The sequence below is a fragment of the Salvelinus alpinus genome, chromosome 24 (assembly GCF_045679555.1).
Source record: "Salvelinus alpinus chromosome 24, SLU_Salpinus.1, whole genome shotgun sequence".
Taxonomy (NCBI): domain Eukaryota; kingdom Metazoa; phylum Chordata; class Actinopteri; order Salmoniformes; family Salmonidae; genus Salvelinus; species Salvelinus alpinus.
The window spans coordinates 17,868,402-17,894,592 of NC_092109.1; the positions used below are offsets into that span (position 1 = coordinate 17,868,402).

The 26,191-nt window shown below is 41.5% G+C and overlaps 1 protein-coding gene across 1 annotated transcript; it reads left to right on the plus strand.

Moving 5' to 3' along the window:
* The first annotated feature begins 3,934 nt into the window (after positions 1 to 3,934).
* On the plus strand, positions 3,935 to 22,124 carry LOC139551771 (complement component C6-like). Its single transcript, XM_071363106.1, has 18 exons — positions 3,935 to 4,068; positions 5,492 to 5,692; positions 13,706 to 13,862; positions 13,958 to 14,099; positions 14,203 to 14,344; positions 14,541 to 14,685; positions 14,779 to 14,988; positions 15,273 to 15,513; positions 15,622 to 15,744; positions 15,910 to 16,076; positions 16,278 to 16,503; positions 16,752 to 16,920; positions 19,332 to 19,446; positions 20,130 to 20,262; positions 20,448 to 20,642; positions 20,813 to 20,900; positions 21,112 to 21,353; positions 21,553 to 22,124. Exons 2-18 carry the CDS (start codon positions 5,547 to 5,549, stop codon positions 21,735 to 21,737), a joined length of 2,826 nt encoding a protein of 941 aa, XP_071219207.1. The 5' UTR covers positions 3,935 to 4,068; positions 5,492 to 5,546; the 3' UTR covers positions 21,738 to 22,124.
* The last annotated feature ends 4,067 nt before the right edge of the window (positions 22,125 to 26,191 follow it).

A 26,191-nucleotide genomic window follows, 5' to 3' on the forward strand; every position in this document is an offset into this window, starting at 1 on the left:
ACATGTTTGACAGTGCCAGGCTGACTGACTGAGCTACCATAATACCCATGGCCTGTTGAGAAACAACCCCTAGTCCCCACTTCCCAGTCTAGACACTTGTGGAGATCTGAGACAGATTGATGGGTGGTGACATGGTGAGAGCTCCACCTTACCCTCTGATAGGCTTGATGGAATTTTGGTGGTATTGCTTACACCTGTCCAATTCTCTCAGATCTCCACAAGTGTCTAGGGGTAGGGGCTTTGGTTTTATATCATTTTCTATTCAACAAGATTTCTATTCAACAAGGAATAAACAGGTCGTTTTCACGTTCCCGATTGCTCCGTTTTAACTCGGAAAACATTCGATCAAAATGTACACGAACCGTAATCTTACCTCAGGATTCTTGACTTAACATGATGTAGGCTAATTATCTTGACCACCGTAACAACATCGACTCCAAAATGTTCTGTCAATCTTCGAGATCAACATTCATTCCCACACTTTGGCTGTTGTTAAATTGTGTGCGGTATCACACAAGCTCTTTATCCTTTAGTGAATCGGCTGATGTTGAGAGAAAATGTCCCCATGTAGCTGAACAGCTAGGCATCAAACGCGCATCAAACAACTATTATGCAGTAATTATTGAAGAACCCCTTTAATTAAAGACGGTATTGATTTTTGTTTTATTAATCATGTTAAAGCGCCTCTTTATGTTAGAAGCATTGGATTTTGCAATCACATGCAGTGCATTATTTTGGATATGTGTGCCCAAAAAACTGTTTTCACACCGTAACATAGGGAAATACAAAATGTTACGAGGTTACAAGTACACTTCCGAGATCTCCGGACAAAAAAAGAATCTGACAGCAATATCCAGAAATTTCATAGGATCAAGTTCAATGTGTAATTCATTTGTTAAATGCTTAGTATATGATATAACAACAAACAACAGTATCATAAATGTAAGGAAAGACAGGTAGTGTTTTATGTCACATGTTTTTGTAATGTCAGGAGAATGATGGGTGTGGAGTCAGGCGCAGAGAGCAGAAGTTAACGTGAAAAAACGCTTTAATGTCCACAGATAACAGGAACAGGTACAAAAATGGGTGAAGCCAAAACACAGACGCAAACACAACCCAAAGACCACTGTTACAAAAACCGGACATCGGACAGCGAAAACCCAAAAGAAATAATACACCTCCTACGTACAAATAACAACAAGGCCGCACAAACCCAAGCGGGCTAAACAAACTTAAATAGTACCCACCCCAAAAACCAAACAAGGAACAGGTTAAACCAATTATACAAAAACAAACGAAAAGGAAAAAGGGATCGGTGGAAGCTAGTAGACCGGAGACGACGACCGCCGAGCGCCACCCGAACAGGAAGGGGAGCCACCTTCGGTGATATTCGTGACAGTTTTTGCCAAATCTGTGAAGACTCCAAGCATGAGAAAGGATTTAAACATAGGTTTGGATTCAAAGCATAAATTATATTGAATGTACTGTTGAAGTCGAAAGTTTACATACACCTTAGCCAAATACATTAAAACTCAGTTTTACAATATTCCTGACATTTAATCGTAGTAAAGATTCCCTGTCTTAGGTCAGTTAGGATCACCACTTTATTTTAAGAATGTGAAATGTCAGAATAATAGTAGAGAGAATTATTTATTTTAGCTTTTATTTCTTTCATCACATTCCCAATGGGTCAGATGTTTACATACACTCAATTAGTATTTGGTAGCATTGCCTTTAAATTGTTTAACTTGGGTCAAACGTTTCGGGTAGCCTTCCACAAGCTTCCCACAATAAGTTGGGTGAATTTTGGCCCATTCCTCCAGCAAAGCACCCCCACATCATGATGCTGCCAACCCTGTCCTTCACGGTTGGGATGGTGTTCTTCGGCTTGGAAGCCTCCCCTTTTTTCCTCCAAACAATAACGATGGTCATTATGGCCAAACAGTTCTATTTTTGTTTCATCAGACAAGAGGACATTTCTCCAAAAAGTACAATCTTTGTCCACATGTGCAAACCGTAGTCTGGCATTTTTATGACGGTTTTGGAGCAGTGGCTTCTTCCTTGCTGAGCGGCCTTTCAGGTTATGTCGATATAGGACTCGTTTTACTGTGGATATAGATACTTTTCTACCTGATCCCTCCAGCATCTTCACAGGGTCCTTTGCTTTTGTTCTGGGATTGATTTACAGTTTTTGCACCAAAGTACGTTAATCTCTAGGAGACAGAATGCATCTCCTTCCTGAGCGGTATGACGGCTGCGTGGTCCCATGGTGTTTATACTTGCGTACTATTGTTTGTACAGATGAACGTGGTACCTTCAGGCGTTTGGAAATTGCTCCAAAGGATGAACCAGACTTGTGGAGGTCTAAAACTCAGATTTCAACTCTATCTATGTTCCCCTTTTGTATGTTAATATATTCACATGACACAAATTGCAAATGATTCATTAATGACTTTGTAACAGTTCCAAACAGTTATCCACTACAATAAATGCTCACCCTTACCCTAGTTTATAGAAAGATCCATTTACTGTAGTGTTTTTGCGTACTTTAGTATACTGTAGTATTTACTGTAGTGTTTTTGCAGACTGTAGTATACTGTAGTATTTACTGTAGTATTTTTGCAGACATTTCTATAGTATTTACTATAGTAATTTAGTTTTTATATATTTGACATAGAAGTGGAGGCTTTCTCCTTGATTAAACCTACTGGAGAAATACAAAAAGAGCTCATTTTCGATAACCTTTAGGTAGGTAGGACTGGGGTCTAAATGGATAGTTCAGAGCTTCTGCTCTTTCTATAACCTGTAGGGAACACAGTATACAGTATGGTCTATACTTGGCACGTAGATTTCTCACTTATGGGTGGCACAAATTGGGATATGGTGGACGGAAATGGGCAGGTATATGCAAATTAAATACTGTAGTATTTACTATAGTTAAAAAAGCTTGTGTATTTGCAGACTGTCGTGTTTTTGCTGACATTACTGTAGTATTTACTTCAGTGTTTTTTGTGTGGATAATACTGTAGTATTTACTATAGTATTCTACAGTATACTACAAAATGCTATAGTACGTACTACACATTATCAAGGGATACTACAGTGTGTATTTTAGTATTCTACAGTATATTCTACAGTACTGTAGTATTCTATAGTAAAGTGTCATATTTTTTCATGTGGGCAATGATGGAGAGAAATAGTGGATACTTACAGAGCTATAAACTTCATCACAGCATGAAACCCTTTTCAGTTTTATCAGGGTTACAGGAATGCAGTGTGTGATTCATGACCTCTCTCTTTCGACACTCTTTCTAGGACTATGTTAAAGGGTGGGGTGTCAATAGGGGGAGAGTTAACCTTTTGCTGCAGTGGGCTAAATCAGTCTCACACAAAGTGATTGTTGGTAGTCTTAAACAAATCTACATTGAAACAAAAGTACACACATGGTTATGGGCTTAAAAATATATAGAGTTAAAATGTATTCAATTTTGAGGTTGCATTCCAATATTACACTTTATATACATCACAGAACACTGAAATATATCAAAACTGTTTGACATAGAAACACCAGATTTTTGTCAACAAAAAATGTGACCCTTAAGAGCTTTTAATAACATTCCACCCATGAGGCCAAAGAGGGCGCTTGAAGTCATTGACAGCAGGAAAGGGTTACAAGGAGTTGTAGAGAGGACTTACAGCTGGTGAACATTACCGGAATCTGACATTTCCAGACACTTTTTCCAGTAACAGGACAGGATGGAGGGTTGCGAAAGGAGGGTTTGGAAGACTTGAGATTCAGAACTTTGAACTTTGTGTTGTCATTGCTTAGCCTTCAGTCTTTTTGGTGTATATTCTAGGCTGGGTTTGTGGCTGTTACAGGAAGGGGGTTTCCTGTTTAAGAGGTAGGCAAGTCAAATAACCAATCGTTTTCACAGTCCGATTCCCTTGGGAGATCATTTAGGGGGCTATATGAAGTAGTTCCCCTCAAGCTATTGAACATAAACATACTCACATGCACACACACTCTTGCAGAGCTCAGGATCTAGTGGCCGAGGAGTCAACACTGTGGTGAGTCAGAATTTGTTTGAATTGTATTGACAATCTGTTTGTTATCTGGAAGGGGACAGTATCTAGACCGCGTAGTTTTGCAAAACTATGGACTATATGTGAGGAGGAATTTAACCCTTGATGCCTAAATTCTATTATAGTATCATGCAGATGCGGACTCGAGTCATATGACTTGGACTAGTGCTGAGCAATTAACCAACATTTCTGTTATTTTCATTTTTTAAAGAACGAATTGACCAAATTATTTGAATTCCATATTGTTCGTTTTTTTTCTGTGAGCTGGATGCACAGGTTCTGTAGAGATAAATCAGATCAAGCCCCAAACTGTGCAATGCAATAGGCAGTTTTATTTTACAACAGGCCAATATTGTACATAGTTTAGCGCAGAAAACGTGGCAATTAACAATAATGAACATAATCCACTGCGTGCCAGTTTACTTGTCCGGTCTGTGTGGAACAGACATGGAGACGGATAGAAGAGAGAACTTGCAATCAAGAGGGATAGAAAGCAATTGCTTTGTTAGTTATCACTACCTGAAAATACATGATATAAGCGATTGATAGTTGGTATTCAGCAGTCATAAAAGTATGCCTTATTTACTTTGAAGAACTACTAAAATAGTGATTTTTGTCAGACAGCATAGGCAGCAGCTCTATGAGAGGATGACTTGGAAAGAAATAATGAAGTCATCAAACTAAACAAATATTTTATGAAAACAAAATAATGTGAATAAATGATGATTAACATGTGATAAGCCGTAATGGGTAGTCACTACTATCATGGGACTTTTATTAATTGTTTATTCTGTTCTTACAGCATTCAACCCACATAGGACAGGTTAAGCCTGATACAGAGGCTATTTCTTTTGGGCCCATGTATATTTGGTCAATCTACTTGTATATTTTGTATGATATGAAGCTTTCACCATTGGATCACCAAGACCTGTAAATAAATGTACACTCTGAGCACGTCAACCTGCCTTGCCTTCTGCTGATGTCACGCCCTTACGACTGCTACAAGGACCCTATTTTACAATTACATCATCAATTACATTTTGTAGACAAAATAATGAAAAGGGTTGTCTGGTAGCCTCAATAAATAGACAACGATTTGTAGTTGAACAAGTCATTGCATGTATAGATAATTTTTACCTGATTTGAAAAAACTTGTGACTTGTGCATTCTAACTTGCTGTTAGAATGCACAACTTGCACTTGACTCGAGACTCGACCCGTTCTACTTGGGACTCGACTTGAGACTGACCTTGTGACTTGAGACTTGCTTGTGACTCGAATAATAGTGACTTGGTCCCACCTCTGGTATCATGTGGGATGAAGTGCATGGATTTCATTGAGTGTGCCTGGATGTAAATCCTGCTCAACTATCTATTTCCTCATCCACCTCCTTATCTTTCTCCATCCAGTTCTTTCAGAAGTGTCCTGACCAGAGTGTGAGCTGTTCCTGGACCATCCTTCTCCATGGACCGTACCAACAGTCTCCTGGTACTGCTGCATGTCCTGGGTTCAGTTACGGTCAGCCTGGGCTGCTTCTGTGACCACTACGCCTGGAGCTCATGGTCCACCTGCACCAGAACCTGCAACTACGGGACCCAGGAGCGCCGCAGGTAAAATACACAACTTAGTATGAGCAGAGAGATAGCACAGAACTAAATGGTAACTTTACATGAAGTAAAGTTGTGGGGCTTGCTTTATCTCTGTCCAAGTATTTTTATGGTAGTGAAAGAAGCTGAAATGTTTTACTGTACTATTTAAAGTAAAGTAGTTGCATACTGTATAGTCAAAGTAACATTTTGTAAAATAATTGGTCTGATTACTTTGATATACTACTATATAAACCTTATTACTTTGGATTATTGGGAATTTAGATCACAAAAATGTATAAACTACAGTTGATGCGTTTGAACACTGAAAGAAGACATACATTTTACATTACATTTAAGTCATTTAGCAGACGCTCTTATCCAGAGCGACTTACAAATTGGTGCATTCACCTTATGATATCCAGTGGAACAACCACTTTACAATAGTGCATCTAACTCTTTTAAGGGGGGGGGGGGGGGTTAGAAGGATTACTTTATCCTATCCTAGGTATTCCTTAAAGAGGTGGGGTTTCAGGTGTCTCCGGAAGGTGGTGATTGACTCCGCTGACCTGGCGTCGTGAGGGAGTTTGTTCCACCATTGGGGTGCCAGAGCAGCGAACAGTTTTGACTGGGCTGAGCGGGAACTGTACTTCCTCAGAGGTAGGGAGGCGAGCAGGCCAGAGGTGGATGAACGCAGTGCCCTTGTTTGGGTGTAGGGCCTGATCAGAGCCTGAAGGTACGGAGGTGCCGTTCCCCTCACAGCTCCGTAGGCAAGCACCATGGTCTTGTAGCGGATGCGAGCATACAGATGTAGGATCTTAATTTGAGCCAGTTTGCTATACAGCAGGAAAATAATTGTGCAGCAACAGGAAATGTGAATTATTATGTGGTTTGTAATTAATTGACATTTTTTGTAGGGGTTGATACATTTTTCATTGAGGCAAATAATTACATTTTAAGTGGAAATTACAAACTTTAGAATCCTTTTTAAACCTTGGTTACAATACAAGTTTGCTTTTTCTGCTGTGCAGGAAAATTCTCTGCAACAAAAGAATAATCAAATTAAGATCCTACATCTGTATGACAATGCGATATTCTGTCAGAAGATGGGAATACTAGGCAGGATTATGTGCACAAGACTCTTAGCAAAGCAACTCTGAATCAGGAGACATGCATGATTTACTTTTGTAAAACGTTCAGTGTAACTTAAGTTTAATTTTAGTTCAAATCAAATCCAATTTTATTTGTCACATACACATGGTTAGCAGATGTTAATGTGAGTGTAGCGAAATGCTTGTGCTTCTAGTTCCAACAGTGCAGTAATATCCAACGAGTAATCTAACCTAACAACGAGTAATCTAACCTAACAACAGTTGAATGACGATGTAATGATTAGAAAGTTTTAGGCTATTTGGGGTGAGAAATATGATGGTGCATCTAGTGATTACAGCTTTTTAAAAGTATTTTTGTGGTAGTTGAAGAACTGTGTACAATAGGTTTGTATGTAGACCTACTGATAGCTAGTTGTAGTTATATCTAATAAATAAACTATTTAGACTAACAGTGAAAAGTACATTTCCTGAAGAAAATGTGGTGTGCTTGCTAGCTTATTTTAAAGTATGTATGGTTTTGAAATGGTATAGAGTGATAGTGTCTGCAAGAGTAATGGTGGTGACTGTTTTTATTTTTTATTTAACCTTTATTTTACTAGCCAAGTCAGTTAAGAACAAACTAATATTTTACAATGACGGCCTACCGCGGCCAACCCCTCCCCTAATCCGGACGATGCTGGGCCAATTGTGTGCCGCCCTATGGGACTCCCGATCACGGCCGGTTGTGTTATAGCCCAGGATCGAACCAGGGTCAATAATGACGCCTCTAGCGCTGAGATGTAGTGCCTTAGACCACTGTGTCACTCGGGAGCCCAATAGTTGAAAAAGTAAGTCGACTAAAATATTGATTGATTGATTGGTTGGTTGAGATGAATGGGCAGCCTGAACATGTGAAAGTTAGTTTGGTGTCTCTTGCTTGAATGGTTCAAGAGTTACAATTATAGTTGGTGGGTATTACAGTATATGCATATGTATGCACACTGTCATGACGTTGGCTTGATGGGGGAGGTTTATGACCCCATAAATACCTTTCCCCTTTTCTCGCTCTCTCTACTCTCTCTACTATAGAGTTGACTCTTGTAAAGCCTTTGTAACATAGAGATTCTGGGAACATCAAAAGGTGGGAAACGGAACCATATTTCGCTAATCCAACCAGTTGAAAATATGCGTTGGTACTTAATGAATAGGATGTCAGATCAGTTGACGTCTGAGACATGATTACTGATGATAGGACGACATTAACTGTATCTTGGAAAATCTACACATTCTAGTTATCAGATTCACATGGAATTGTTGTGCAATTTAAATGTTTACATATGAAACTATTTGTGAAAAGAAGAAATGTAATTTTAGCTTCTTAAATGAGAGAACGGTGTGTCATAGAGAAACTCTGCTCACTCAGAGGCCCCGCCCAAGTGAACAGACATGGGTTGTAAACTATGAAACACGCCCTTCTTTCACCACTATGTAAACCCGTTGACGAAAATTCAACTTCCTGTTCCAAGGACGTGCGGACTTGCGGTCCCCACGTTGAAAGGACAAAGATCACCTACAGAACTAAGCCAACCTCAGCGTGAGCTCTGGTTGAACGACAAGAACCTAATGAAATTAGCATCAAATTTCAACGTGAAGATGACGATCCACATGCCGAAAGGATGAATTTCGACTATACCAGCCAGAATATAGCATGAGCTTAAAAGTATGGCAACTTGGTATGAACTTTGAACTCTTATTCACTAAAGAAGTGATACCCTCTCCACCCACTAAACGTGGGCTAGGAGAGGAAGGACAGAGTATCCATTCTACCACGCTCCAGTTCACCACTAGACATTCTTCAGAGGACAAGCGATCCATAAATCAATCAGCTCTAATTAGCACATCTAGGAGAGTATGCAAGTGTGTGTGCATGGACTTTGCAGATGTATTTCTCACATGTTCAGCACATAGTATTTGTTATACAGTCCTTCTTTGGGGGGAAGAATTGGCATCTCCTCCTCTTGCTTGCCCCAGCTGCAACCTCAGGTGGATCAGGACAAGATTCAGCCCCCTGAACAGCTTTCACAAGCGCTGCAGAGGCTGCTGTGTGGGGGAGGCGCTCCCTTCTTTGAATGTGTGGTGTTACAAGTGCCTTTCCCAGCTGCTCCAGGAACACCCTCCTCTTGTTACGCTTATCAGGCATCCAGGTAGGGTTGATTTTGTTCCATATCACGAAGGCATTGTATGAGGACACATCAATGATGTTATGGAAGATGACCACCAGCTGGCAGTCATCCTCCTGCAGCTGTAAGTTCCAATCACCTTGTCCAGGTTGTCCACGCCTCTTTTGTTGTGGTTATAGTCCAGGATGATGGCTGGCTTCCTGTCCTCACGATCACTGATCTCAGCCATTTTGTGCAGTGTGCTCAGGAGGACCACATTCTTGTTCCTCTTTGGGAGGTAAGACACTAGAGTGGCGGTGGGGGGAAGGCAAAATTTGATGAGAAGGTCTCTCTCTCCCTTGTTGCGAGGAGTGCAGGGGGGAGCTCAGGCTTGTTCTTTCTACTGTGCCAACCATGGTGATCTTCCTCTTCAGGAGCTGCTGGCTGAGTTCAATCAGTAGTGTGTCTTTGTGGTTGTTGTGGTGTGTAAATTTATAACTGCCGGGTCAAAAATACAATCTTTGTACCCTGGTGGTGTACAGCTTTCATGGAAATATGAACAAAGGCGATGTTTCACTTTTTCTAATGTTGGGGTCATTCTAAGAAAAGTAATCAAATTTCAAGTTGAAGAAAGATAATTTAGGGGGTTTTCTCTGCTGTTAAACACAGTGGCAGGTCATTTTTGACCCTTAAGACAACACAAGGGTTAAACGGTTTAAGAGGAGTAGCGTGTTAAATAACAACAATAATAATAATATTTATAAAAAATCAGAGTATGATGAAAATTTACAGTTTAGCAAGTCCCATCTAATAACAAATTCAGAGTTAGCCTACAATTATAATACTTTTGTATTTGATTTTAAATAGCCTAGTAATAGGGCTTTTAAAATATATTTTCATGATTAATAGGCTGACACATTGCCTTTAGCTACAGAATATCTCACCACCATGTATTTCCAGATCCTCCCCTCTCTCCTTCATTCTTTTCTCCAGAAAGCAGAGAGAGGGGCTGTCAACCGTTTTAATGAAATATGTTTTGCTGTGAAAACATGTTACTATCGATGTTCACGAACAATTTTCATGTAGTTTCCCAAATTAAGCAGTGGGTAGCTGCAGGAACAGGGTTGGAGAGACCATGGCATACAGAATTTGGGCGGAATATCACCTCACATCTGTAAAATACCTGGAGTAGCCTACCAACATGCCGGACATGAGTGAAACGAACCCTGCGGGAAAGTGGCCTCCATTGCAAAAGGATGACATGTCTTTTTTCTCTTGCCCCTTTTCCAGTACATTTGCTAATGGGCCATTCTAAATCTAAACAAATTGTACATATTAGTAAAGATAAGATTACATTTAAATTGAGAATAGTCTGATGGGTGAAAATATGATCACTTGAGGAGAGAACAACGTGTGCAGCAAGGAATAAAGTACAAGCTGGTTTTTTTTCTTAGACTTTCTCAAATCATCGATAGCCTAGTCATGATGCAGCCCATATATCTTCATTTATAAGGCATTCTATGGTTTGCAACATTCACAACTTAAGTTGCCAAATAACTTTAAATATAGCATATAGATAGAACCTGTTTCAAATTATCACTTTCACGCTCAGCATAGCGTTCATATGGGCACTCTCGTTCCGGGAATGGAAAAAAATATTCTTTCTATTTTATTCAGCTAAATTCATTTAAATTATTGCTACTATAAAATCATATAATGTAAAATAATGGCAAAGGCACTTATAAGCATTTCTTGTCTGCTAAATGAACAAGCCTATAGCATGGTGCATAGCCAGATAACATACAGTGCATTCGGAAAGTATTCAGACCCCTTCTAAAAAAATCATCATCAATCTAAGCACAATACCCTATAATGACAAAGCAAAAACAGGTTTTTAGACATTTTTGCAAATGTATTAAAAATAAAAAACAAAGAATACCGAATTATTCAGACCATTTCATATGAGACTCGAAATTGAGCTCAGCTGCATACTGTTTCCATTGATCAACCTTGAGATGTTTCTACAACTTGATTGGAATCTACCTGTGGTAAATGTAATTGTTTTGACATGATTTGGAAAGGAACACACCTGTCTATATATACAGTTGAAATCGGAAGTTTACATACACTTAGGTTGGAGTCATTAAAACTAGTTTTTCAACCACTCCTCAAATGTCTTTGTTAAACTTCTTATGGCTGGGGGCAGTATTGAGTAGCTTGGATGAATAAGGTGCCCAGAGTAAACTGCTTGCTACTCAGTCCAAGAAGCTAAGATATGCATATTATTAGTAGATTTGGATAGAAAACACTCTGGAGTTTCTAAAACTGTCTGTGAGTATAACAGAACTCATATGGCAGGCAAAAACCTGAGAAAAAATCCAACGAGGAAGTGGGAAATCTGAGGTTTGTAGGTTTGCCTATCCAATATACAGTGTCTTTGGGGTCATATTGCACTTCCTAAGGCTTCCACTAGATGTCAACAGTCTTTAGAACCTTGTTTGATGCTTCTACTGTGAAGAATGAGGGAAGGAGAGCTCTTTGAGTCAGGTGTCTGGCATGAGCTGGTCACGCGCGCTCCCGTGAGAGTGACCTGCGTTCCATCGCATTTCTGAAGACAAAGGAATTCTCTGGTTGAAACATTATTGAAGATTTATGTTAAAAACATCCTAAAGATTGATTCTATACATCGTTTGACATGTTTCTACGAACTGTCATGGAATTTTGGGACTTTTCGTCTTACCTGCGCGTCATCAATTTGGATTTTGCAACTAAACGCACAAACAAAAAGGAGGTATTTGGACATAAATTATGGACGTTATCGAACAAAACAAACATTTATTGTGGAACTGGGATTCCTGGGAGTGCATTCTGATGAAGATCAAAGGTAAGTGAATATTTATAATGCTATTCTGACATCTGTTGACTCCACAACATGGCGGATATCTTTATGGCTTGTTTGGGCTTTGAGCGCTGTACTCAGGTTATAGCCTGGTGTGCTTTTTCCGTAAAGTTTCTTTTAAATCTGACACAGCGGTTGCATTAAGGAGAGGTTTATATAAAGTTCCATGTATAATACTTGTATCTTTTATCAATGTTTATTATGAGTATTTCTATAAATTGATGTGGCTCTCTGCAAAATCACCGAATGTTTTGGAGGCAAAACATTACTGAACATAATGCGCCAATGTAAACTAAGATTGTTGGATATAATATGAACTTTATCGAACAAAACATACATGTATTGTGTAACATGAAGTCCTATGAGTGTCATCTGATGAAGATCATCAAAGGTTAGTGATTAATTTTATCTCTATTTCTGCTTTTTGTGACTCCTCTCTTTGGCTGAAAATATGGCTGTGTTTTTCTGTGACTAGGTACTGACCTAACATAATCGTTTGGTGTGCCTTTGTCGTAAAGCCTTTTTGAAATCGGACACTGTGGCTGGATTTACAACAAGTTCATCTTTAAAATGGTGTAAAATAGTTGTATGTTTGAGGAATTTTAATTATGAGATTTCTGTTGTTTGAATTTGGCGCCCTGCACTTTCACTGGCTGTTGTCAAGTCGATCCCGTTAACGGGATCTCAGCTATAAGAAGTTTTAACAAGCTATAGTTTTGGCAAGTCGGTTAGGACATCTACTTTGTGCATGACGCAAGTAATTTTTCCAACAATTGTTTACAGACAGATTATTTAACTTATAATTCACTGTATCACATTTCCAGTGGGTCAGAAGTTTACATACACTAAGTTGACTGTGCCTTTAAACAGCTTGGAAAATTCCAGAAAATTATGTCATGGCTTTAGAAGCTTCTGATAGGCCAATTGACATAATTTGAGTCAATTGGAGGTGTACCTGTGGATGTATTTCAAGGCCTAGCTTCAAACTCAGTGCCTCTTTGCTTGACATCATGGGAAACTCAAAATAAATCAGCCAAGACCTCAGAAAAAACATTGTAGACCTCCACAAGTCTGGTTCATCCTTTGGAGCAATTTACAAACGCCTGAAGGTACCACGTTCATCTGTACAAACAATAGCACGCAAGTATAAACACCATGGGACCTCGCAGCCGTCAAACCGCTCAGGAAGGAGACACGTTCTGTCTCCTAGAGATAAACATACTTTGGTGCGAAAATTGCTAATCAATCCCAGAACAACAGCAAAGGACCTTGTGAAGATGCTGGAGGAAACAAGTACAAAAGTATCAATATCCACAGTAAACGAGTCCTATATCGACATAACCTGAGAGGCCGCTCAGCAAGGAAGAAGCCACTGCTCCAAAACCGCCATAAAAAAGCCAGACTACGGTTTGCAACTGCACATGGGAACAAAGATCATACTTTTTGGAGAAATGTCCTCTGGTCTGATGAAACAAAAATAGAACTGTTTGGCCATAATGACCATTGTTACGTTTGGAGGAAAAAGGGGGAGGCTTGCAAGCTGAAGAACACCATCCCAACCGTGAAGCACGGGGGTGGCAGCATCATGTTGTGGGGGTGCTTTGCTGCAGGGGGGACTGGTGTACTTCTCAAAAGAGATGGCATCATGAGGAATGAAAATGATGTAGAAATATTGAAGCAACATCTCAAGACATCAGTCAGGAAGTTAAAGCTTGGTTGCAAATGGGTCTTCCAAATGGACAATGACCCCAAGCATACGTCCAAATTTGTGGCAAAATGGCTTTTGCGTTTGTTCAGTGTTTTCATGATCATCTCAGTTTTAAACAAACCTCTTTTGAAATACAATAGAATACGACTTTCTGTGTTTTCACAATTCCCTCCTCTGCAGGAGTATCCAATATGATGACTATTACTGGAAGAATAGTTGTGAGCAGCTGTGTCAGAAGCATGAGAGTCGGGCATGTAATGTCCAGGCCTGCTTCATCCACTGTCAACTCACTGATTGGGCCAACTGGTCCGGGTGCTCCCCGTGTGCCAAAAAACAGGCAAGTGAAAGAATATACACACACAGAGACACACAGACAGAAATACACGCACACACTTCCACCGTCTGTCTCTGACCAGTTTTCTGATGTTGTAGTTAAGGACTCGGTCACTGCTAAGGCCTTCCCAGTTTGGAGGCGTGGAGTGTGATGCTGTTCTGACAGAAGACAGAGCGTGTTACCCATCAACAGAGTGCAAGATGGAAACACTCAACTGCAAAGAGTTTCAGTGTGGCAATGGTAAACAGTCACATATTCACCTACTACATATACAGTATAAACAAAATACTGCATGTGCACATTTAAACAAAACTCTGCTCATGTACATTTCCCCTTGTCGCAGGTCGCTGTATCAGCTCCAAACTAACATGCAATAAACAGAACGACTGTGGGGACAACTCAGATGAGAAGAACTGTGATGAATTCAAAATAGTGTGTCCTGTTGAGAAGAGAGTGGTCCCTGGAGCTGACCTCATAGGAAACGGGTAGGTTAAAGGTCAAAGGCCAGCATAAGACATTGCCTGGAGCAGTGGTCAATGTCATAGTAGATGTTTAGCAGTAGTCAGTGAATACAGAGCAGGACTGCTTCATGTAATTTCTTGATACGTATCCTGTGATTTTAAGAAAAGTAACGTAACTTCAGGGTTAATGCTGCTGGCTTGTGTTACTTTCCTGTTTCAGGTTTGATGCCATGGCAGAGGATATGAGGGGGGCGGTACTGGATAACATGTTCATGGGGGACACCTGCAACTTGAACAAGAGCAGAGGCAGCAGCTACAGGCTGTACTACCGCGTCCCAGCCAATGTAGAAAGCTTTGAGATCAAGGTACAGTACTACTGCATAGAGATCTCATCTTATTCTATTTCCCCATGTTTGACTGGTCTGGGATCAGATCTAGTTGTGGTTCTGCTTCCACAGGTCGAGATCCCAGATGACTTTAAACAGGAACCACAGCCAGTCTACAGTGAGACCGTCAACCTGGCCTCCCCACCAGTCTCTACCAGCAGTAGTACCTCCAGTGGTGACTCTAGTTTCATCTGGGTCCCGATCTTCTTCTTTGGTTCCAGAAGCCACCACCAATCCAACACAGGCAACTTCAAGCAGGCTATTTCAGCTTCAAAGAAGACGGCAAGCTGCATCTACAGTATATGCACTCTCACATATTCACAATCACTTACATGCATGCAATCACACACACACACAAATAAACACCCTGATCACAGTATTGCAACGTAGTGGTAGACCTTGAAGTAGAGGTTTCCCTTAATCACAGATCTAAGATAACATTACCATACCCTCTATCCAAGCAGTATGACTGGCATTTACTGTGAGGCAGGCATACAATCACTGCGTTTCAAAGCTGGGAAAGTAACACTGACGTTATGATTATGTAATCTCACCCTATTCTGCAGGACTCCCAGTTCTTCCGAGTGCACCAGGTGTTACCTGTATCCAGATTCAGGGTGAAGGATTCAGACCTGTACCTGACAGAGCCCTTCTTACAGTTTCTGACCAGCCTGCCTCTGGAGTACAACTACGCCCTCTACAGGGAGATCTTCAAGCACTTTGGGACCCACTACTTTGCCTCCGGGACCTTAGGGGGACACTATGATCTGCTTTACCAATACAGCAGACTGGAGCTTAAGAACAGTGGTACGAGAGCACAACCTTGTAGTCAAAAGGAGGCACAATACCCACTGCCAGTGCATTGTTCTCTCTGATTTCATAAATTGTTAATTTTTTTGTGTTTCATTGTCACAGGTTTAACAGAAGAGCATACCAAAGGATGCCTAAAGTCTGAGTCGAGCATGAATATAATAATATACTCGCGAAGTTCAAATGTTGTAAGATGCTCCGACAATACAATGACTCAAAAACATGAAGGTTGGTTTTTCTAATTACCGTTACATACAAATTTAACATTCAAGATAGACCACCTTGCTCTAGTCGTCTTGACTTTTCACTTGTTCGGTTTCATTAAGTATCTATCTCAATAGTTTTGTTGAGAACTGGCTTTTCACCATTTACTGTTACTTCTGTGTTGGTCAGGCTCTTTCGTGCAGTCGTCAGAAAAGTCTTTCTCCATGGTGCGTGGAGGCAGGACCGGAGAGGCTGCAGCCCTGGCCTGGGAGAATAAAGGGGCTGCCCCTGACAGCACCACTTATAAGAACTGGGCCAAATCACTCATAGACAACCCTGCTGTTGTGGATTATGAGGTCAGAACTCCCTCCATGGAATATAATGAAATAGGATGGAAACAATGAATCCAGTTAATTCACTGATTGTGTATGTTTGGCTGTGATATAGTGAATCCATACCATCTTTTTGAGATACTTTCTGTTTATGACAGCTCTTTCCTAAGACATAAAACATGTCACTTCCTGTGAGAAATTGGTCTCCTTCCTATCTGTCTCCAGCTGTTGCCCATCATCAATCTGGTCAAGGGGATCCCATGTGCTGCCACAAAAAGAAGGCATCTGACCAGAGCTCTGGTGGAGTACCTGGAGGACTTTGACTCCTGCAAGTGTGCCCCCTGCCCTAACAATGCCCGTGCCATCCTCTCTGGCACAGACTGTCAGTGCATCTGCCAGACGGGTACCTACGGGCCCAACTGTGAGCAACGGGCGCAAGACTACACCTCAGGTACACAGCAGCACCCACTCACTAATTGATATACACATTTTTATACAGGATGAGGATTATGTATAGTCCCTGTTGTGTATTGCACAGTCATTTGACAGTGCTCAGTATGTTTGACTGACACCAGACACTGCTGAATGTGGTTTGACTCCTGGTGATTAGTACACACCAAACAGTGCTGAATGTGGTTTGGCTTCTGGTCTGTAAACACCAGGCAGGTCTGAGTGTGGTTTGCTGTGTGGTTTCCTCAGAGGCAGTAGATGGTTACTGGAGCTGCTGGGGGACATGGAGTGCCTGTGATGCATCCCTGAAGAGACATCGTACCAGAGAGTGCAACAACCCCGCTCCCCTGAGGGGGGGCAAACCCTGCCAGGGACCGGTCAGACAGGAGGAGGGATGCTTCATCTCCATCTTCCAAGAGTAAGAGAGACTGACATGTTTAAGCCTTGAGACAATTGAGATATGGATTGTGTATTTGTGCCATTCAGAGGGAGAATGCTCAAGACAAAATATTTAAGTTCCTTTGAACGGGGTATGGACGCGAGCTGCCCAGTGACGCGAACCACCAGACGAGCCAAATCCCTTTTATGCTCGCTTAGAGGCAAGCAACACTGAAGCATGCACGAGAGCTGGATGACGGTGTGATAACGCTCTTGGTAGCCGATATGAACACTCTTGGTAGCCGATGTGAATCAAACCTTTAAACAGGTCAACATTCACAAAGGCGCTGGGCCAGACGGATTACCAGGACATGTACTCAAAGCATGCGCGGACCAACTGTCAGCTGTCTTCACTGACATTTTAATCTCTCCCTGACGGAGTCTGTAATGCCTACATGTTTCAAGCAGACCACCAAAGTCCCTGTGCCCGAGGAAGCGAAGGTAACCTTCCTAAATGAATACCGCCCCGTGGCAGCCATGAAGTGCTTCGAAAGGCTGGTCATGGCGCACATCAACAGCATCCTCCCGGACACCCTAGACCCACTCCAATTCGCATACCGCCCCAACAGATCCACAGATGATGCAACCTCAATCGTACTCCACACTGCCCTTTCTCACTGGGACAAAAGGAACACCTATGTGAGAATGCTGTTCATTGACTACAGCTCAGCGTTCAACACCATAGTGCCCACGAAGCTCATCACTAAGCTAAGGACTCTGGGACTAAACACCTCCCTCTGCACCTTGTATCTGTTCTTTCTGACGGGCCACCCCTAGGTGGTAAGAGTATGCAACAACACATCTGCCACGCTGATCCTTAACACTGGGGCTCCTCAGGGGTGTGTACTTAGTCCCCTCCTGTATTCCCTGTTCACCTACGACTGCGTGGCCAAACACGACTCCAACACCATCATTAAGTTTTCTGACGACACAACAGTGGTAGGCCTGATCACCGACAACGACGAGACGGCCTATAGGGAGGAGGTCAGAGAACTGGCAGTATTGTGCCAGGACAACGACCTCTCCCTCAATGTGAGCAAGACAAAGGAGCTGATTGTGGACTACAGGAAAAGGCGGGCCGAACAGGCCTCCATTAACATCAACGGGGCTGTAGTGGAGCGGGTCAAGAGTTTCAAGTTCCTTGGTGTCCACATCACCAATGAACTATCATGGTCCAAACATACCAAGACAGTCGTGAAGAGGGCACAACAAAACCTTTTCCCCATCAGGAGACTGAAAAGATTTGGCATGGGTGCCCAGATTCTCAAAAGGTTCTACAGCTGCACCATCGGGAGCATCCTGACTGGTTGCATCACCGCCTGGTATGGCAACTGCTCGGCATCTGACCGTTAGGAGCTACAGAGGGTAGTGCGAACAGCCCAATACATCACTGGGGCCAAGCTTCCTGCCATCCAGGACCTATATAATAGGTGGTGTCAGAGGAAATCCCATAAAATAGTCAGAGACTCCAGTCACCCAAGTTATAGACTGTTTTCTCTGCTACCGCACGGCAAGCGATACTGGAGCACCAAGTCTAGGACCAAAAGGCTCCTCAACAGCTTTTACCCCCAAGTCATAAGACTGCCGAACAATTCATAAAATCGCCACCGGACAATTTACATTGACCCCCCCACCCCCCTCCCTTTTGTACACTCACTGTTTGTTTGTTACCTATGCATAGTCACTTCGCCCCCACCTACATGTACAAATAACCTCAACTAGCCTCTACCCCTGCACTCTGACTCGGTACCAGTGCCCCCTGTATATAGCCTCGTTATTCTTATTGTGTTACTTTTATTCTTACTTTTTATTTTAGTCTACTTGGTAAATATTTTCTTCTTGAACTGCACTGTTAGCTAAGGGTTTGTAAGTAAGCATTTCACGGTAAAGTCTAGTTGTTTGATTTGGTAGTAGGTTCTAGGCGCTTGTGTCAAGAACTGCAACGCTGCTGGGTATTTCACGCTCAACAGTTTCCCGTGTGTATCAAAATTATTAACCACCCAAAGGACATCCAGCCAACTTGACACCTGTGGGAAGCATTGGAGTCAACATGGACCAGCATCCCCGTGGAATGCATTCGGCAACTTGTAGAATCCATGCCCCGACGAATTGAGGCTGTTTTGAGGGAAAAAAGGCAGGGTGCAACTCAATATTAGAAAGGTGTTCCTAATGTTTGGTATACCCAGTGTATATTGAAAGCAGGTGTGGTTCCAGTGTTCATCAATACACTTTATGTTAGTGTTTCCTTTATTTTGGCAGTTACCTGTACATACCACTCCAGTAAAATAGAATCGATCAGGAAGAGTGTTGGTCTTCTAGATAAAAACGTACTGTTGATTTATATACCTGAGTGCGTTTCTGATTTTCTGTTGGTCTGTCTTTTCTCCGCAGGCAAAATGTATGTGTTAATGATGAGGACTTTGCCACAGAGGGGCGGGCGGAGGGCTTGCCTCCCGGCGTGGAGGGCTGTCCAAGACCCAAGCGTCCTGCCAACAGTCACCTCAGGGTAGACACAAGCTAACGACGCTAGCTGCTAACAAAGCTGACAGAGCTCACTAAAGATCTCTGAAAGAGTGATATTTCCAAATGCTCTGGGCCAGCTCTCAGTGATGTCACAGTCTTAGTGACCTTTACTTGTTTATACCCTTATTACCATCTTCTTCTTCTTCTCTATTTAGTCTCTCTCTCCCAGGGGCTTTATTGGCATGGTAAACAATTACATTGCCAAAGAAAGTGAAATAAACAATCATAAATTAACAGTAAACATTACACACACAAAAATTTTCAAAGAAACGTTTGACATGTTATATTGTTAACTACAGTGTTGTAAAAATGTGCAAATAGCTTTTCTTAGTTTTGGGTCAACATGGACAACTTGTAGAATCCATGCCCTGACGAATTGAGGCTGTTTTGAGGGAAAAAAGGCAGAGTGCAACTCAATATTAGAAAGGTGTTCCTAATGTCAGATATTCTGCCACTGTGTACTCTCTGTTTAGGGACAGATGGCATTCCAATGTTTTCAGTTTTTGGAATTAATTCTTTCCCTCATGATTTGGTTGGGTCTAATGGACTTTTTAACAGAGCCCCAGAACCAGCTGGCTGAGGGGCCTCTTCTCTAGGTTCATCTCTCTGCAGGTTAGGGCTTTATGATGGAAGGTTTGGTCTCTCTCTCTGTCTTCTCAATGTCAGAAAGATAAGCGTTACTATGAGTTTGGCGACATGGAGGAGTTCCTGTGCTTCACAGGGTTTGAAATCGAAGGTTACCAGTTCATCAACTGTCGCCCTGATGGGACCTGGACCCCGCCCACAGGGATGTGCATCAGTAAGTCTGTCCTCTTAGGAACAATCCCTGCATAGAATGCGGACAGAAGGCATAACACTCCGTCCATACCAAACCTCTTTTGTATGGACAGACTTTGGAATCCATGTTTTGCCAATACAATAGCATCATTTTTAATTTTTTTTCATGTCAAACCATTCTTGTTGAGTATTTGTCCTCCATCTTAGGGAAGGTGTGCTCCCCGCCTGCCGTGCCTGAGGGTATGACTCTGTACCCCTCCAAGAAGGAGTACAAGGTGGACCACTCCGTGGGACTTGACTGCACGGAGAGAGGCATGGTTCCGTCAGAACAGGGCTTCTACACCTGTGCCAAGAGTCTAACCTGGGAGCCTCCACTTCCTAAAGACCTGCACTGCAAAATAGGTAGTCTGTCTCAAAGGGACTTTGAAGAAACATTAGAGGGATGTTGATGGAAAGTTGGCATCCTTTTAAAGTCCTCATAGAGTTTTTTGACTATCAAGTGGAGATCACATGATTGACAATATAATTCAATTACGTAATTGGATGTTTGTCCTGTCAATGTGTCTGTCCAGATAAGCCATTTGTTCCTGACAATCAATGTGGGAGAGGAGAGAGGCACGTTGGATCCAAATGTATCTGCGTGGCACGTGAGACATGCCTGTGAGCACTTTTACCTACATAATCAAGTCATGAACAATTCAATATTAATGGACTATTAATTGCCTTTTAACGTTAGCTAATCACATGCATCTGAAGGCCACCATAATAATTTGGTTCCCGAATCAGTCTGTTCATCTAGATGTGTCCTCTTCATGGACTGACTAATGACTTCCACATCTGTGTGTGCTCCACCTATGTGTGTGTATTGCAGCCCATACAAACCTGAGTTCTGCATCTTCAATGCTGAAGTTGGCAGTGGTGTGATGATGTCTTACTGTGGTTTCCACTCGGGCCGTTGCCATGGTGACCAGCTCTTCTTCATGAATGTGGGCCCGTGTGACGAGGATGTGGTCAGCCTGGACTGGGCCAAGTTCAGGATCAGCATGGCTGCCAAGAGCTCAGTCCAGGAGCCCTGCGACTCTGACACCTGCTACGAGTGGGAGAGCTGCACCGGTATGACTGACTGACCACAGATTCCCTCTCAGATTTAGATGGCACTTGACCACTTCAGCTGAAATAACCTCAAAAAGTTAACTAGTTTACATGCAAAACAATTAATTATGTTTCAAGGATGGATGTGTCCATAGGGTTTCAACATAGCTAAATCATTTCATATACCTGTGCTCTTTCCCTTTTGTCTTTGTGCAATCAGAGTCCAAACAATGTCTGTGTAAAGTTCCCCGGGACTGTCCTAAGGAGGGAGAACACATGTTCTGTGTGAAGCTGCTGAAGACCCAGAGCAAGAGGAGTGTGAATCTGTGTTTCATGGCTGCCATCAAGTGTAGAAAGATGGAGTTTGAGATTCTCAACGAAGGCCTGTGTGAAGAGTCCACATAACCAGGTCCTACTGTAGCTTTCCTCTTCCTGTATTCTATCACTCTCTCCCTCTCCATTATACCATACAGCACAATTTAACTGTAAAGACTGATGTTCTGAAGGAGCTGATTTTTGTCCCGTTTGAATTGCAGCTTTGTTCAACTTAATTTGTTAATAATCTAGCTTGAAGTTAACTTCTTTGCAGGTTATTTTGTACTTGTATGTATTTTTTTATGTCCTTTTATGACTATTTGCTTATGTGTTTTTATGAAATCAAATATATTTTGGCAAAATGTGGTGTTTAAATGAAATTAACAAAAACAAATCTTTTTTTATCCAATATTATTTTATTTACAACAACTTGCAACTACATGTAACCACCAAAATAAAGGAAACACGAACACAGTGTCTTAATAGTGTCACGTGTGTTCCCTCTCCGGCCTCTAGGTCACCAGGCTGCTCGTTGGGGCGCACACCTGTCACCATCGTCTCGTGCATAATAACACTCACCTGGACTCCATCACCTCCTTGATTACCTGCCCTTTATATGTCACTCCCTTTGGTTTCTTCCCCAGTCGTCATTGTTGCTGTTTCATGTTGGTGCGCTGTTTGTGGTTCTTGTTTTGTTCATTTATTTATTTATTAACTGTATTCACTCCCTGAACTTGCTTCCTGACTCTCAGCATACATCGTTACAAATAGGGTGCTGGGCCACCAGAACAGCTTCAATGCGCATTAACATAGGTTCTGGAACTCTATTGGAGGGACACCATTCTTCAATGAGAAATTCCATCATTTGGTGTTTTGTAGATGGTGGAAAACCCTGTCTCAGGGACCGCTCCAGAATCTCCGTCAAATGGGCATGATACACTAGCACAGGATGCCGTGCGGTGAAACACTGCTTCCCATTCATTTCAATGGAAGGAAAGCAATGAGAAGCGGGGACCTGTGGGTGGTGCGGTGAAACACTGCTTCCCATTCATTTCAATGGAAGGAAAGCAATGAGAAGCGGGGACCTGTGGGTGGTGCGGTGAAAAATATACACTTTTCCCAACTTTATGCAAATCACCAGCGGCAACCGCTGGGCGATGACCAATCATATCGAGTGGTTCCCATGACGAATTTGACCCTATGCGACCCAAGGCTGGAGACTTTTTTTCAGCAAAGATGGCTGACAAAAATACTAGGATGGAAGCAAATGTAAGTGATTATAACGTCATAACGAATCATACGAAAAATGTACAGTTGACAGGAATATGTTAACGTTAATGTTAATGTAGAGACAAACAATTATGCATATTCTTTTCTCATGAAGTTAAATTTACGAAAATCGTGATTTAGCAAGCTAGCTGACTTGCTGGCTAGCTTTATGGGTGTTGTTTTAGGGAATCCTGAAACAACCAGCAAACCAGGCTTTCGTCTTGTGACAGTGGATGTAACGTAAACTCGTACATCGCCTTGGTCCGTACAATTGCCCTTATTTTAGCGCCCCAAAATGTAATACTTCCAGATAAACTGTAATGTCAATACCATTGTAAAGCACAATTTCTCCCCTTTCCAACAGAATAAATGACATGACTTAAACGCTGCCCGTTTCTGCATAATTCAAGCAGTCGGGTCTTTTTAAAAATGGTGGGTGGGGAAGCGAAACTAATGCGTGATGGTGAGAAGGAGAGATATTGTGTGGGAAAATTGCTGTCCAATTTATCACCTTATCGCCTCTAAAATGTAAATAAAACACTATAAAGAGTTTATATAATGTGTCATTACATACCTATTTGAAGGTTTGTGTCGAATTTGAATCGGGTTTTTAGGGCGGTGCTAAAGTGATCTTAGAAGTAAACAGCGGCTTTGAGAATGATGATCGCATGCAATGAAGACGCAAAAAATGACTAGGTATCCCCCGTTACCCCCGTCACTGTCCATTTCTTGTTTTTAAAGGATGAGAGAAGTGCTACACCTGGTGGAGAGAGATTGTAAGACAGAAATAGTTGCTTTATGCGTGCTGTACGTTACGACATGACACGTCTAGATGTAACGGAGGGTCCGTTTTTTCAACTTTTCTCCAATACTATAGAGCCATTACCATGTCGATCAACGCTTGAATAGAAACCTAGTTCACACCCCCGATTTTGAAGTCAACACAGTCGCTACAGTCCCATTAGTTTTCTTTGTAGCCTCGTTTTGAATGTTGCGGTTGCGCACATTTGTACGGAATGGGGTGAGTTTACGTTAAAGAATCTAGCTAGCTAAAGCATTTACTGCAAATTGAATGTACAATTTTGTAAGCTTGCCTTGCTGATATTTGCCATGCAATGCAGATAGATGAAATAACGTAGCTTGCTATGTTCTTGCTTATTGTGCAGTGGAGAATAAAAATGCCTGTATGCCTATGGATGTGTAGCTAGCTATCTAGCCGATCTGTGCATGGACGCAAACGTTTGGCATACGTATTAGTTCAGAACCTAGCAATGATCCTCAGCTTTCATAGCCAGAAAAGTCTGAATGACATGTCTGAATGACATTTACATCTATGGATTGAGTAGAATATAATTGTCACGTTCGTTATAGTGATGAGACCAAAGCGCAGCGTGATTTGAATACATCTTCTTTAATGAAGAAAGAACACTGAACGAACTATACAAAAACAACAAAACGAACGTGAAGCTATATAATAATAGTGCTGACACAGGCAACTAACCATAGACAATCACCCACGAAATACTCAAGGAATATGGCTGCCTAAATATGGTTCTCAATCAGAGACAACGATAAACAGCTGCCTCTAATTGAGAACCAATCTAGGCAACCATAGACATACAAAAACCCTAGACAGGACAAAAAACATATGTCACCCTTGTCACACCCTGACCTAACCAACAATAATAAAGAAAACAAAGAATACTAAGGTCAGGGCGTGACAATAATATAACTTTGTGCCAAGGATGCAAGTCGCATATACATGTAGTTATTACCATGCATGAGATCTGCACATTGTAGCCTGTACATTTAATATATGCACTGATCATTTACTCTACCTTGGAAAATAAAGGTGCAGTTCAGGTATGAACTTTGAGCTTATTTTTCAGTCATATCCAGTACCAGGAGTATCACATTCCAGTCTTTGAATGATGCTGTATCTGCATGTACAGTTGAAGTCGTAAGTTTACATACACCTTAGCCAAATACATTTAAACTCAGTTTTTCACAATTGCTGACATTTAATCCTAGTAAAAATTCCCTGTCTTAGGTCAGTTAGGATCACCACTTTATTTTAAGAATGTGAAATGTCAGCACAATAGTAGAGAGAATGATTTATTTCAGCATGTTGCTTCAATATATACACATAATAATTTTCCTTCCCCATGATGCCATTTTGTGAAGTGCACCAGTCCCTCCTGCAGCAAAGCACCTCCACAACATGATGCTGCCACCCCCGTGCTTCAAGCTTCCCCCTTTTTCCTCCAAACGTAACAATGGTCATTATGGCCAAACAGTTATATTTTTGTTTCATCAGACCAGAGGACATTTCTACAAAAAGTACGATCTTTGTCCCCATATGCAGTTGCAAACCGTAGTCTGGCTTTTTTATGGCGGTTTTGGAGCAGTGGCTTCTTCCTTGCTGAGCGGCCTTTCAGGTTATGTCGATATAGGACTCGTTTTACTGTGGATATAGATACTTTTGTACCTGTTTCCTCCAGCATCTTCACAAGGTCCTTTGCTGTTGTTCTGGGATTTATTTGCACTTTTCTCACCAAAGTACGTTTATCTCTAGGAGACAGAACGTGTCTCCTTCCTGAGTGGTATGACGGCTGCGTGGTCCCATGGTGTTTATACTTGCGTACTATTGTTTGTACAGATGAATGTGGTACCTTCAGGCATTCGGAAATTGCTCCCAAGGATGAATCAGACTGTGGAGGTCTACAATACAGTGAAATAATCTGTCTGTAAACAATTGTTGTAAAAGTTACTTGTGTCATGCACAAAGTAGATGTTCTAACCAACTAGCCAAAACTATAGTTTGTTAAGAAATTTGTGGAGTGGTTGAAAAATGAGTTTTAATTACTCCCACCTAAGTGCATGTAAACGTCCAACTTCAACTGTATGTATTACAATTCCACACTTCAACAGTGTTTACCAATCTTGGTCCTGGGACATCAATGATTACACATTGTAACTAATAGACTAGAAACAGGATTTGACTAGTTAAAGGCTGATTTGTAATTCATATATACAGAAATAGAATTTAAAAAGCCGTACACTAAACTTCTATGCATCATGTAAATACTCTAAAACCGGTTCATCTCAATATCTAATGTCCTTCATCTGCATTGCTCTGATACACAGAACAGGTGTAGTATTTCATCAAGTGATAGACTTAAATTCAACCAGTAGAGAATGTGAAATGCTTAATTGAAAAAAGTTCATTTTCCAAGTGTTATAAATACAAGTTCAATCTGTACCTCAATGTACAT

What these genes read in the sequence shown, in the direction of transcription:
- LOC139551771 (XM_071363106.1), top strand. Translation starts at nt 5,547, where the DNA reads ATGGACCGTACCAACAGTCTCCTGGTACTGCTGCATGTCCTGGGTTCA. An exon ending in CTGCTGTTGTGGATTATGAG is followed by an intron (nt 16,077 to 16,277) that starts GTCAGAACTCCC and finishes ATCTGTCTCCAG; the next exon opens with CTGTTGCCCATCATCAATCT. An exon ending in AGACCTGCACTGCAAAATAG is followed by an intron (nt 20,643 to 20,812) that starts GTAGTCTGTCTC and finishes GTGTCTGTCCAG; the next exon opens with ATAAGCCATTTGTTCCTGAC.